Source organism: Indicator indicator, chromosome 17 (genome assembly GCF_027791375.1).
Source record: "Indicator indicator isolate 239-I01 chromosome 17, UM_Iind_1.1, whole genome shotgun sequence".
Classification (NCBI taxonomy): Eukaryota; Metazoa; Chordata; class Aves; order Piciformes; family Indicatoridae; genus Indicator; species Indicator indicator.
The window spans coordinates 15,529,970-15,544,264 of NC_072026.1; the positions used below are offsets into that span (position 1 = coordinate 15,529,970).

At 43.6% G+C, this 14,295-nt stretch overlaps 1 protein-coding gene across 1 annotated transcript in view; it reads right to left on the bottom strand.

The window, feature by feature from the left end:
* The window catches only part of LOC128972644 (vascular endothelial growth factor receptor kdr-like), a 149,848-nt gene that overhangs the window by 45,274 nt on the left and 90,279 nt on the right, over nt 1–14,295 (bottom strand). The window contains exons 11-12 of the mRNA XM_054388721.1: nt 11,908–12,013; nt 2,645–2,753 (exon numbers count right to left, since the gene is read on the bottom strand). Coding sequence (XP_054244696.1) covers nt 2,645–2,753; nt 11,908–12,013 — 215 coding nt within the window. The remainder of the gene's footprint in view (nt 1–2,644; nt 2,754–11,907; nt 12,014–14,295) is intronic.

Consider the following 14,295-nt stretch of genomic DNA (forward strand, 5'->3'; position numbering starts at 1 on the left):
CAACCCAAAATGCTTGGAAGCAGCTCAGGATCCACCAATATGTTGGTGGGAGACAATGGGTGAACAGGTCTTGAAAATGAATGACTTACTGAATTGAAGGTGGGGTCCCACAACTGGCAGCTGTTTTGCAGAGAACAGAGCACTGTGAAGTGCTACAAACATTTGCCAGACCTTGTTCTAAAGGCCCACACATCATTTGTGTGCTCTCAGTATCAGCTTAGCCTTTATCTCCACTTTCATGTTCATAAAATGAATCAGTCTTGCAATGGCAAAGTGGCCTTAACCTTTTGGACTTCCCTTTTTGGTACCTCAAAAACAATTCCTGAATGTCCCTCCAACATCAAGACTAGAGGCATCTCCTGGTGGGAGTAACCTATCAGGCTGTTAGCCTTCTCCAAGTGCAGTCAGTCCTTCTTTTTCATCTGTGAAACAGACCTTCAGCAGCAGCTCTTCTAGCAGCCTGACCACTAGCTGGAGTAATATGTATTACTCAGCAGAAGACCATCATGGAAAGAACTCAGCAGCAGATCACTCTGCTGCTGTTTTACTGCACCAACATGTCCTACTTTAGGCTCAGGAGGGCCACATTTAGAAAGATTTCATTTCTTTCTGATCCATAAACACCACTATTTTTAAACACAGCACTTACAGAAGCCAGTCCTGCTCGTTCAACATCTGCCTCTTCTCCAAAATGGCATGGACTCAATCTTTTCCTCACAATCAGGGATATAGCTGTCTTGTCAAGCCCTATTCACTCTGTTTTCGTAGAATCATGGAATGGTTTGGGTGGGAAGGAACCTTTAAAGCTCATCCAGTCCAACTTCCCTGCACTCAGCAGAGACATCTGCAACTAGAGCAGGTTGCTCAGAGCCTCATCAAGCCTGATCTGGAATGTCTTCAAGGATGGGGCTGCCATCATGTCCCTGGGCAACCTGTTCAGTGTTCCACTACCCTCACAGTAAAGAGCTTTTTTTTGATGTCCAAGTGCAAATGTTTCCACCATAACCATTGCCAGTAATTTCATCTGGTGATTCATTTCCTTCATCAATTAAAATTGCCTGATTAAAACATTTGTGTCTCAAAACTTTGCTAGCTTAATCTTAAAAAAAACCAATTGAATTATTAGATCGGTAGGGGGAAAAATGAAATACCTTTGTTACTAAGTTCACACCAAAGAAATTTCTCCTCCTGTTTGGATGGAACCTCTTGAGTTCCAGTTTGTGCCCATCGCCCCTTCTCCTCTTACCACACCACTGAAAACAGTCTGGCCCCATCCTCTTGCCCCCACTCTTTAGCTTTTGATCATCATTGGGAAGATCAATTGCTTTAGAGCAATAAAGGCAAACAAGACATGAATGAGCGGCAGATGGGTGAAGAGCACTTCCACAAGCAAGCTTCACCCTCAGAACCAAGTAATGAGAATCATTTACCTTCCAGGACAGTTCTGAACTCTGTTCTAAAAAGTGTTATCTGATGCAAATTCTATCAGCCAACATCCCCTCATCCAGAAAGAGACCACAGAAATGAGTCAGTTTGTTCTGGTTAAGCACTTGAACAAGGATGTCCATGGACTCTTCTCTTTTTTTTTTTTTTTTTTTTAAACTCCCATCTCCACTAAAAGCATTATGGAGGTCTTGATCTCACTACTAAAGAATTTCAGTGTTGAAAGGTTAAGCAGATATTTGTTTGGATTTGTGTTCTTTGGAGAAATAGCATGTCCACCTCCTCCCTTCTGAAAGGGCACTAGAAAGGCTAATTGCCCAGGCAGGGATCCAATGTCACAGCAACTCCCTGTGATATCAGCCCTGGATTAGGGCTGAATATTGGTCTTGCTCACCATTACTATGTCTGCTGATTTAATTCGAGATCAACCCTTCCCCTGAGTCAGGGAGAAGCTTCAGGCTTTTGGAGGACTACAAAAGATTTAGCTTTTGCTAGAGGTTTTCATGAGGACAGAGCCCAAATGTCATGAGCATTGCTTTAAGACAGAGGCAGCTAGGCTGAGAGTCTGCATCTGCAGCTTGAAAAGGGCAAAAGGGGGATCAGGTCTAATGCTGGACATGTCAAACTCACCTGCCCACTGTCTCAGGACCCAACCTTGCATGTGGTGAAGAGCCTGGGACTGTGTCATTAGGAGTGCTCTGAAAACACACCAGGGAGGGGTTCCCAGGAGTTTTAACAAGCACTCAGCAGCCATATAAAACTTGATGGTAAATCAGATCAAAACTGAGGGAACTGGTATTATTTAGTCTGGAGAAGAGGAGGCTGAGGGGAGGCCATATTGGTCTCTACAACTCCCTGAAAGGAGGTGGGAGTAAAGTCAGGGTTGTTCTCTTCTCCTAATATCAACTGATGGGACAAGGGGAAATGGCCCCAAGTTGCACCGTGGGAGGTTTAGGTGGGATATTAGGGGCAATGTATTTTCTGAAGGAGTGGGCAGGCATTGGAACAGGCTGCCCAAGCAGGTGGTGGAGTCACCATCCCTGGAGGTGTTCAAGAAACTTGTGGACATGTTACTCTGGGACATAGTGGTGTTGGGTCAGCAGTCAGGTTTGATGATCTTAGAGGTCTTTTCCAACTCAAACAATTCTGTAATTCTATGATCAGCATCTGGTTTTTGTGTAGTGTCTCTTGTGGTGTTTACCTGAGACATAGAACTCAATGCTCCTCTCCTCTTCACCAATTTTGTTTGAAGCCACACAGTAATAGATTCCTGATGTGCTGCTGTTTTCCATGGTTAGTGTGCTCACAATCTACCAAAGAGAGAAGAAATAAAGGCTTTGAGTGGAGTGGAGGCTGAGCAGAGAGACTTGAAAGTAATGCATAAGTATATTTTTTAATGGTAGAAATCCAGCTAACAAAGGAGTTTCTATTAATGAGTGAAGCTCACAGACAAGTGCTTCTATTAAGTTTTCGATCCCTTACCTCACATCACCTCAGCTGAGTCTCTTCTGTCCTTCCTAAAGCTCCCCCTTATTTTTTTCCCGTCTCCCCAATGAAGAACTGGGTTCCCCTTTGACACACTGCCAAGGTCTTTGTGTGACAACATTAGCCAAAAGATCCTTCCTATGGACGTGCTATGAGGAACCCTGCAGGATTTTGCTTTGCTTTGCTAGAAGAAAGGAAGGAGATCATGAAGGAGAAGGAAGGAACGTTGGTCTGAGCTTCACCACACAGGTAAAGGAAGTGGTTCAGTCACTCACGAGGCTGAACTCAAACGTGTCCTTAAGAACTTATGTTTACTTAAGCATCCTTCTGTCCAGGGCCTTCTTAATGAGGAGCCAGCCACCTGCCCTCCCCTGTCCCTGTCATCAGGCAATATTACAGGCTCATGGAGGACTATCCACAAGTCCTGGCTTTAATTATTTCTAGCAGCAAGAAAGCAGGGTCTAACCCACCAAGACAGAGATGTTCTTGCAAGATTACTTTCCTTCCCCTGAAGCCATTCACCTGAGGAACTCTGAGCCCTCACATTTGGAACAAATATCACTTTTTTTGCCATGCTCTCTAAGGACTTTGAGAATCAAAATTTAAAACACCCTCTGGCACTTTGTCCTTATCTCCAGAGAGTGCTTTGAAGTGCACAAAAGCATCTCTGGACTTTCTTTTTAATATCCTAAACTAAACTCACCCAAGACATTCCTTTGCTCCATATAAAGCTGCACCATGACTGTGTCTGTAGCTGTGCAGAATGTATTTTCAGAGAGTTATTCAAGATTTTCTGAGCTTTGGCACTTTAAATCCTGGAGGGAAATGAGTTTCCAAGGATTTGATCCCATGTGCATTTTGCTTTCTAATGGGGAACATTTTCAGCAGAAGAAGGACTAAGTGGAAAAGTTCTTTTTTTCATAGGCACCAAAGACAGAAATTAACTAAGAACAGGGAACCCCCAAATTTAGGGGTGAAAAGAGGCCAGCTCCCTCTGGTGACCCGCAAAGAAAGAGCTGTGAAGCTCTGATTTATGATGTGAGAATAGTTCTAACTTGGCTGTAACATCACCCAGAGCAGCAGCCTGCTCCTCCTCCTCCTTCTGCTCCAGCAGCAGTGGGCCTAATGCCACAGCTTACTCCCAAGCACATGTTCCAAGCACTACCCCTGACTTTAAACAGCAGACACTGCCTTTTGAATCCTGCTGAATCAGGACCAAGGTCTTTCTCCTCATCATTACTGGACCTTTGAATTTTATATCTGGGAGGGAAAAAAAAAGACCATGTAAATGTACATGCTGGACCTTAGAATTTTATATCTGGGAGGGAAAAAAAAAAGACCGTGTAAATGTACATGCTGAGGAGAGAAGGGCATACATTTGGGCAGCTATGTAACAGCTATAAGTCTTACTAAGTGAGAAAGGAGATGAGAAGAGATCAGTGATTAGTCTTGAGAAGAGAAGACTGAGAGGGGATCTGATCAATGTGTATAAATATCTGAGGGGTGGGTGTCAAGTGGAGGGGGCCAGGCTCTTTTGGGTGGTTCACAGTGATAGGACAAGGAGCAGTGGGTTTAAACTAGAACATAGAAGATTTCACCTCAACATGAGGAGAAACTTCTTTACAGTGAGGGTGATGGAGCACTGGAACAGGCTTCCCAGGGGGGTTGTGGAGTCTCCTTCTCTGGAGACTTTCCATACCCACCTGGATGCATTCCTGTGCAGACTACCCTAAGTGATCCTGCTCTGGCAGGGTGATGACCTCTTTAGGTCCCTTCCAACCTCTGATATACTGTGAGACTGTGATACTGTGATAAATACTTAGAAGGAAGGGTGTCAGGAGGATGGGGACAATCTTTTTTCAGTGGTGCCTAGTGACAAGACAAGGGGTAATGGGCACAAACTTGAACACAGGAAGTTCAGTCTAAACATCAGGAGGAACTTCTTTACTTTTAAAGTGGTAGAGCTCTGGTCCAGACTGCCCAAAGAGGTGGTGGAGTCTCCATTTCTGCAATAATTCAAAACCCACTTGAACACTATCCTGTGCAATCTGCTGTGGGTGGATTGCTTTGCTGGGGAGGCTGGACTAGATGACCTCCAGAGGACCCTTCCAAACCTCACCATGATGGCATTTTGTGATTCTGTAAGTGATAGCTCTAGGTGACAAGGTGAGAGTAACACCATAGAGACAATGAATTGTAAAAAAATGTAAAGGGGACTGTAATTACCCATTTGGAAATATCTCTGAAGTGTTAGGGAAAACACTGTGACTCTTCTTAAAATGGATGCAGTGCCTCCAATTGCATTTGGTGGTAATGGTAAACACACACACTCCTGGACATACACAGATGCCAACGTCTCCAACTGCATAACTCAAGAAGGGTCTGACATAGAAATTGGTTAAAGAAAAAAAGGGCAAAGAGATGTGCTGAGACCTCAGTTAATCTCCAGTGTGTCTAGGTGTGAAGGTGTAAAAGATGTTAAAATGATGGTAGGGAAAGAATCTGGGGATAAACTCTTGGGAAAGATGTACTGAGGAAAAGAGAAATAGTGATTGTCTTTTTGGTCTACACTGTCTTGTCTTAGAACTGGCACCTCCCAGAGGCCTCCAAATGGTGACCTTTCAAGCAGCAGCAGACAGCAAAGACACACATGTGATTTCAGAGCTAGAAAGAATGGCTTTGACTGATTTTCTTGTAATAAGATAAATCCTTTGACATCATTATACATCAGCATTTCACTCTATCTGTGTGCTGTCAGGAAAATCCCCGAGATTGGAAGTCTAATTATCTTTCCAGCAACTTAACTGAAGTTCTTACTTGACAAACTAATCCTGGTTCGGTCCACAAGAGAGTGATGCTTTGGAACATTAACATGCTATACCAGAGGGTGTCCAAATCCTCATTCCCTCTGTAAGACCACATAGTCTTGTCTTTTACCAATGAGACACTGCAAGAAACATTTAGGAAGCCAGCACTGATATCTGCTTTTTGATGTACTTGTAGACCAAGATCCCATTGGAATTGATAAAGGAGATCCCATTGAAAAGTAAACCCTAGATGTTTAACCCCATTGTATTCACACCACTGATGTTCTGGAAGTTGTTCATCACCTATTATTGTGGGCAACCCAAGATGAACCAACTTGAAAATGTGGAATTTGTCTCTACTTGGTCATAGTGGCAGGTAGGGATAAAGACTTTGTTTTTCTGAATGCCATCCCCATTTCTAGGAAAGTCTGTGCAAAGAAGCTGAATGAGAAAAAGGTTTGAACTCGAGCAACCAAAGGAATCTTTTCCCATTATTAAAAGTGCAAACAGTTAGCAGATTTCTTTCTCTCCTCTCAGTGGAGTGGCACAGTCACAGCATTTGGGGACCTTTAGTACAGAGTGGAAAAAAATTCCGTGGGGATAATCTGCTTTGTGTGCTTAGTCCATGCACCTGGCAAACTATTTTCCATTCCTGGAATCAGAGCCAGGATAGAAAAAATTGAGACATGTTGGCATTTGCTGCATCTAGACTTATGAAATCACAGAAGGACCCTAGCTGCTGGTGGTCTTGTGTCCAACCTCTTACTCAAAGCAGGTCTCCTATCAAAGCTGTTTCTCATGCCTTCTGCCCAGAAAATTATGCTCCCAGACAGAGCACAGCACATTCTGCTAAGCCTAAAGAATGATGCTGATGTGAAATCTGGAATTCCTTTGAAACATTGAAACTCTTCAGTGAATATTGCTATTCATGAACTATTTACAGCACTTTTTAATTTACCTTCCACTTGATGTCCCAGTCAAGAGCAGTTCAGACTAAATGACACATTAACCCTTGCCAATGTACTCCAGCCACAAGTGGCTGTTCAGTCCTTAGCTTCTGTGCAGGCTGTGCTGGAACCAATGGTAGTTAATAACAAATTATTGGCATGTAATGTCTAGACATCTTCCTAGTGGGAGCTGGGCTGGGATCCTGCGAGTTCATTGCATACCAAACACCAAACAACCTTCAGATCACTTTGGATTGCCTGTGTTGAATTTGGAAGCAAAGGGCTCTATTTCCTATTACTTAACTGAAAGGCCACCCAATACTGCGAGCCCAAAGAAGGGATTATTAGCTAATAAATAATTACTATAAAAGAATAAACCAAGTTTAAATCTCAGTAGGAGAAGGAATAAAATGACTGCTCTCTGAAGAACAGCTCTGACAAGTAAATAGACGTTGTTGCTGGGAGAACTCGTAATGGAATAGTTCAATAAAGTCCATATGTCTTGCACTGTAAAACTGATAAAAACAAGCTATTGTAGACACAGCCAAATAACATTCCACAGCCATCTACCATGAGTGTTTCGAGACATCCTGTAGTAAGGACAGAGCCCAAGACCCTTTTTTTTTTTTTTTAAGCTGGAACCAGCAGGACTTAATATATTTTATTACTCCTTGCCTTCTCTTTCCTTTGTCTAATCCCTGCCTCCCAACAGCTTTAGTTAACAGTTCTTCTCTCTTTCACATCATTAGCTGTATGTGGGCGAGGATGAGGAGTAGCAAACGTGGGTGGAAAACTTCTCAGCTGTCTAACTCTGGCAGAGCTGGGCTGGAGGTGGCTAGAGGTAGATGAAATTAGAACAACTTCATCAGAGACCTCACAAAGAAAAGGTTCAGCTAGCTCCTAATCCATCTATTTGAATGGCACAGAATAACACTTATTTGTATAGCCTGACAATTCTGATCCATGATCCATTCATTCATTCAAAGCATGCTAAAGGATGGACTGAAGACAACTGAGAGGAGAAGTCTGTGAGTCAACTGAGAACTTGCAGGGTTTGCTTTCATCTCTGGCAGGGAGTGTTTTTCTCCCTGTAAAATGTGAGTGGTTGGACTTTATGATCCCATCAATGAAGACATTCAAAGTCAAACTTGCTGTGGCCCTGGGCAACTTGATCTAGTTGGAGATGTCCTTGCTGACTGCAGGTGGGTTGGGCAAGATGACCTTCGAGGGTCCCTTCCAACCCAATGCATTCTGTGATTTTGTGATCTCAAAGGTCTCTTCTAACCTTCACATTTCTATGATTTTATAAGACTGTTGCCTTCCTCATGGAGTACAGCTGAGCTGATGGTGGTATCCTGTGATCAGGAAGGGTCATGAAAGAGTTAAAAATAGAGATCTGAGGTGGAGGAACTGATAAGTATTTCTGGTGTGGATAGACTCATTACTCTCTGGCCCTAGGGCAGGTGGGTAGGTGCTGGTTAGTCCTGAGCAATTACCCCTCCCATCCTAATATTAACAATAACCACATGCTTTCCATGTGAGACAGCCTTTAGAAGACAAGAGTTGGGTGAAGTTCACTTCTCTATCTGTGAAATAATGGAATAATCATTGGGATGAAAATGACAGGTGACTTCACTTTTATATGCCACTTTTCCTTATCAAGACAGCAAACAGAAGTCTAAACATCTTGATGTGATCAAAAATCACATCAAGCATCAGCAGCCTGCTGGGAAAATCCTTGTTGCTGTCCTGCAAGCTGGCATTTGAGCAGGATTCTGGATCTGGTGCTTTGTGCAGGTTTGTTCCCACATTCTTAGCAGCTCTAAGAAGTCTCTTCCCATACATTGCTGAACCAGGATATATTGATGCAGTTCTTCCAGGGTGAACTCTAGGAACGATGAGAAAACTTAGCCCAGGGAAATTCCACCTTCTGCTATGAAGTTCCAGCTATCATTGGACAGGCTCACATCACACAGGGAAAATAACCAATCTCAGCTAATCCCAGCCAATAAAAGCCATGCTCAGTCAGCCTCCAACGTCTTTATTGTTTCATCTGGCTGGTCAATGGAGATGAATTACTTGTTAGGAGATGGTGGGAATGGATTGGGCTGTTTCCTGTCTTTTCCATTTCTGGTGGGAGTAAGGACTGATAAAACATAAGGAAAAGTCTGAAGGTTTTGAGTTTCCATCAGTGTCTTTGTTGAATTATATTCTATTATCTGAAGACTCCACTTAACACAGATAGCCTTGGACTTCAGAAAGGGGGAGGGAGAGGAGCTGTCTGCTAAAGTAAGCAGGGAGACAAAATACTGAAACCTGAGATTCAGAAAATCCAGTTTTATGAATTTGAATAAATCTTAATCAGGACATGAAAATTATTAGGGAACACCTCAGGATGCGTTTTCAACCAGTGGATCAGCAGGAGATGAAAATAATGAATACACTAGAAATTGTGAAATTCTGTAACTTGTGAGGAAATAGTTTAATGGAAATTTAATAATGAAATATGTAAAAGCTTAAGTTAGAGGCCTGTAGGCTGAGCTGTTGAACATGTCTAAAAAATTAATGCTTCAGGATGCCCTGAAGTCCATGGAAAGAGCAGAGATAGCTGCAGGAGCTGTTTGCAGAGCTCAAGGTGTGAGCAGCAGCAAAACTCTTAGGGAGCAAGAGGAGTCCTTTTGAGGACTGTTCTGGGTAATTTTAATGAGGTTCCCTCATAAAATCATAGAATCTTTTTGGTTGGAAAATATTTTTAAGATCATTGAGTCCAACCATTCTCTAACTTGACTGGTGCTAAACTGTGCCCCTCAGCACTGCATCTCTGCATCTTTTAAACACCTGGAGGGATGGAGATTCACCACCACGGTCCTCATTTGCATGAAGCAGTGGCACCTCCCCTCTCCTAGCACTCTGGTGTCTACCATGGTTTACAGGCAGGAAACTCAGGCATGTGGTGATGTCAGGGCTGACCCATGGGTAGGTGCTATAGTGTCCTCGTTGGGAGTTGGGCACTATTTCTGATTGTTGTACCTGGAGATTGTTGCCCTTTTTATTTTTTTCCTAGGGAAATCTGGTGATAGGAGAATGCTGGGAAATCTCTAATCATACACCAACAAGACAGACTGAGGAGGTGTCTGGAATGCTCCACCAAATCCAGTACCTGAAGGGGGACTACAAGAAAGCTGGGGAGGGACTTTTTACAATGGTTTGTAGTGACAGGATGAGGAGCAATGGCTTTGAGCTGGAAGAGGGAATATTAAGACTGGGGATTAGGAGGAAATTCTTAACAGTGAGGTTGGTGAGACACTGGAACAGGTTGCCCAGGGAGGTTGTGGATGCCCCTCTACCTGCAGGTGTTCAAGGCCGGATTGGACATGGTGTTGAGCAACCTGGTGTAGTGGAAGGCATCCTTGCCCATGACAGGAGGTTGAAACTAGATGATCTTTAAGGTCATTTTCAGCCCAAACCATTTTACAATTCTATGATCCAGGAGCTCTGTGGCATTCCTAAAACACCTCATTTAGAGCCTGCAGACAACTCTTAAGTTCATTAGCAGACTAAAGTTTCACCCAGTTGCATATTTGCCTCAGCAAAGTTGGTAAAAGAAGAATCGGGAGTGGTTTACTTATGGAAAAAAAAAAAGTTAAAATGTTGTTGAGGTCTCTCACTGTCCCAGGGACAATTCAGTAAACCAGGATTTTTTGAGTCACAGACATTGTGAAACCCTTCACTTTTACATAGGGACTAACAGAAATTTAAAACTGATCATCATATCTAGACTAAGCTCTTGGATACCAGATCATGTGTTTAGACTATATATATGGAGAGAAGCAGTAGCCATGAGGGCTGCAAATCTTTCTTCAGTCCATGTAGCAGCCAGATAGTCTTAGAAAAGGAAGAAACTTGTAGGTATATATCACCAACCTCCATTTTCCACAAGTAATTAGCACTTTGTAGATAGCTGCCTTTACCCAAGAACTAAAATTCTTGGAGAACAGTTTAAAACCAGAGCTTAAGGGCACTATGCCATCCAGATAAATCTGATTTATAAATATACTCCAGCAAGGGGAAGACTCAGGAATGAAATGCAAACACTTGATTTTCTCATTCCCAATCCAACCTCCATGTTTTCAGAGCTCTGGTTTAGATTATGTTTAGAGTTGGAAAATCTCCATGAGAAAGAGCAGATGGCTAAGGCACTGATCCTGCCAGATGCTGATTTAGTCTGGACCCAATCCAGAAGAGCACTTTAGTTTTGTGCTTAACTTTAAGCATGGGAGTAGCCCAAGAATTATCATACACTTAAAGGTAAACCAGGATACAAACAGCAGTATTCAGCACCTTGCAGGATTAGGCACTGAGCTCTCCAGAGCACCCACCTCAAAACCTGTATCTGGAAAACCACTCCTAAAGCCACAAACCTCTAGAAGTCCAACAGGGATACACCAGCTCTCTGAGCCAGACCACAGCACCTTCTCCAGGGCAGAGGCAGAAGTCTGAATCTAGAGAAGTGCTGCAGGAATTTCTCAAGGATTAGCATGGATGTGTGTGAACTATATCACTCACTGAGACCAATATTTAACAGAATTCATGGCTGGCATCTTCACAGTTCATACTCTTGGTTCTATTTGGAAGGGGAAGCAGGTGGGGAAGTGTGGGAGGAAGGAAGTCTTCCCACCTTCATTGGTGTGGTAACATGATTGGCAACACAAATGGGTAAAGAAATATTGACAATTCCAGCTGGAACAAGCAGGCACAGCAGGCACTTACACATTCTGAAGATCAGACTAGCAGGCTCTGGCCTCCATAGTCCTCTGAAATTATGTGGCTGTCTAGCTTCTGCTCATGGGAGAGTAAGGAAGCTTGGGTAGTGCAAAGTGCTCTCTAAGTGCCAAGGATTTTAATGAGCTCATCAGAGTCCTTATCAGTTGTGTGCTTTTCATGGGACCCCTCTTGCACTGAACCAATCTTACACTTTCTCAGGACTGAGGGAGACAGAGAGGTTTTTGACCCAAAAGTCTTTGGAGAGATTTAACCAGGGTATGTGACATCACTGCCAGAATCCCAGCACTTATAAACAGCAGAGATCTGAAAGTGATCCCAGGGCTGTGGAATTCAAAGCATGCTAACAACCCGTGGCAGCTTGGGAACTGCAGGGTGAGAGCTCCATGTGAGCCCACTGCTATTCCATGACATCATTGCCCAGCTTTTCACCAGACACATACCTTTCTTTTATCTCCATGCTTCACAGTTATGTTTTCGATGCTTCTGATCCTGTTTCCTATGAACATGTTCTCCTGAACCACAATTTTTTGCCCATCGGGTTTGCATCTAGAGGTAGAAAAGCAAAGGCGGTGGTCAAGAACTCACTGCAGATAATCCAGAGAGGCATCATTAACAAGAGGAGTGTCATTCTGAGACAACAGGCATAGGTCTTAAAAACTAAAAGCTGTTGCTGCTGGAGATTATTACCTGTGAAACTGCCCTGTTTCATCCTCACAGCATCATAAACTTCTTTACAAAGCACCTTGACAGAGGTAGGCAAAGATCAATATCTAACCAGGAAGGAAAGGTTAGAAAGAAAGCAAGGAAATCTCTGAGATTTTGTGAAGCTTGAAAACAGAAAAAAATAGACAACTAATTAAATCCCAAAATCCTAGCATGGGGAGAGTTGGAAGGGACCTCTGGTGATCATCCAGTCCAATTCCCCTCTGCTAAAGTAGGGTAACTCACAGCAGATTGCCCAGGATCACAATGTTCATCTGGGCAGCCTGCTCCAGGGCTCCAGCACCCTCATACCAAAGAATTTTCTCCTGCTCTTCAAATGGAACCTCCTGGGTTCCAGTTTGTGCCTGTTGCCCTTTGTTCTGTTGCTGAGCACCATTGAGAATAGTCTGGCCCCATCCTCTTGCCTCCACCCTTTAGCTCTTACTGAGCATTGATCAGATCCTCTCTCAGGCTGTTCTTCTCCAGACTCAACAGCCCCAAGTCTCAGCCTTTCCTTCTCACAGAGATGCTCCAGGGCCCTCCACATCTTTGTAGCCCATTCAGCTCCAGTCAAGCAAGGCTGGGTGATACAAACTGTGACTCCATGATGACAAGTTAGTGAAGCCAGTTTATTTCCACAACTAACTGCAACTGCACCTTGCACAATCCATCACAACACACAACAGGAAAATGTCTTTAGTGCCTCTCCTACTCCTCAGCAGAGGCACTGAGCTTCCCATGGCTGGTTCCAGCAACCTCTGATCCCTCCAAGCCCAGCTATAGGATTATAGGAGGTAAAATGAATATGGACTTCTATAGGTGCTGACCAAGGGCTGGTGCTGCAGAAAACTAACTCATAAATCAGCCACACCTTTGCCAAATCCTGGGAACACCCTGGGTCAAGGAAGGCTTTCCAGCTCTCAAAGAGCCTCATTAGAAGATGTCTTGAGTGATTTCCTGCAAGGCACAATTCTGTCTTGAGGATGAAGGGAAAAACCTCAAAGGAAGCAAATCACATCACAGCTCTAAGGAACAATAATGGTGTTTAGGGATTCAAAGTGCTCTAGTAAGGAGAGGGGAGAGAAAGAGAGAGAGAGAGGAAGTGAGACAACAGAAGGAAATGGGGGCTGTGTCATTTCCCACAGGAATCCTCCTACAGCTTCTGCTGGACTAAGATAAGGCTGGCCCGGAGGCCTGAGGAGGTAGACGCCACTCTGCAATTGTATTTAAATTGATAAGATCGGAGAGTCAGAGAGCTGGAACAAGGGTTATACGAGGTCTTTTGCCACCAGGTCACTGGTTTGAATCTGGCTTAATTTGGCGTTCATCACCAATTCTTTCTCCCTAGACAGAAAGGTCTGGAAAAGATGTCAGGTCATGGAGTCATAGACTCATAGAATCACAGAATGCACTGGGTTGGAAGGGAGCTTTAAAGGTCATCTAGTCCAACTCAACCTGTAGTCATCAGGGACATTCCCAACTAGATCAGGTTGCTTGGAGCCCCATCAAGCCTGACTTTGAATGTCTCCAGGGATAGAACCTTCACCACCTCCCTGGGCAACCTGTTCCAGTGTCTTACCCTCATAATAAAGAACTTCCTAATGTCCAATCTAAATCGATCCTGCACTAGTTTCTAATCATTGTCCCTTGTCCTATTAAAGCATCTCTGTGGCTTTCCTATGGAACACAGAACCGTTTTCCTTATAGTGTTTCCATTTTGGTCTTGTTGAACACCTCCAAAGCAGCACCTTGTACATCTTCTGATGACTTGCAATGCCAAAAGGCTACCTATGCCTGCAGCTCTCTGCTGATTTATTCCTACAGGAGCAGTGTAACTGCCTTGATGAGGTAACAGGCTGCTGTTAACTTTGGAGGGACACAAAGTCACTTTTTTTACCCAACCTAACACTAGATCATCCAGCAGCACTGCAACTGCTGCAGCAGAGAACTTTCTGATTTTCCTCTGTCCTATGGCTTGCAATTAACAGCACAAAATAGTGAGATAATAAGGAACCATCCAGCAATTTTCTCTCTTGCTTCCTAGGCCTGCTTTCATTTTGTTATGGATGGAAAACCTGACTTTAGCCCTCTTGTTGCAGACAAGAGCTGAATTGTGAATTGTTGCA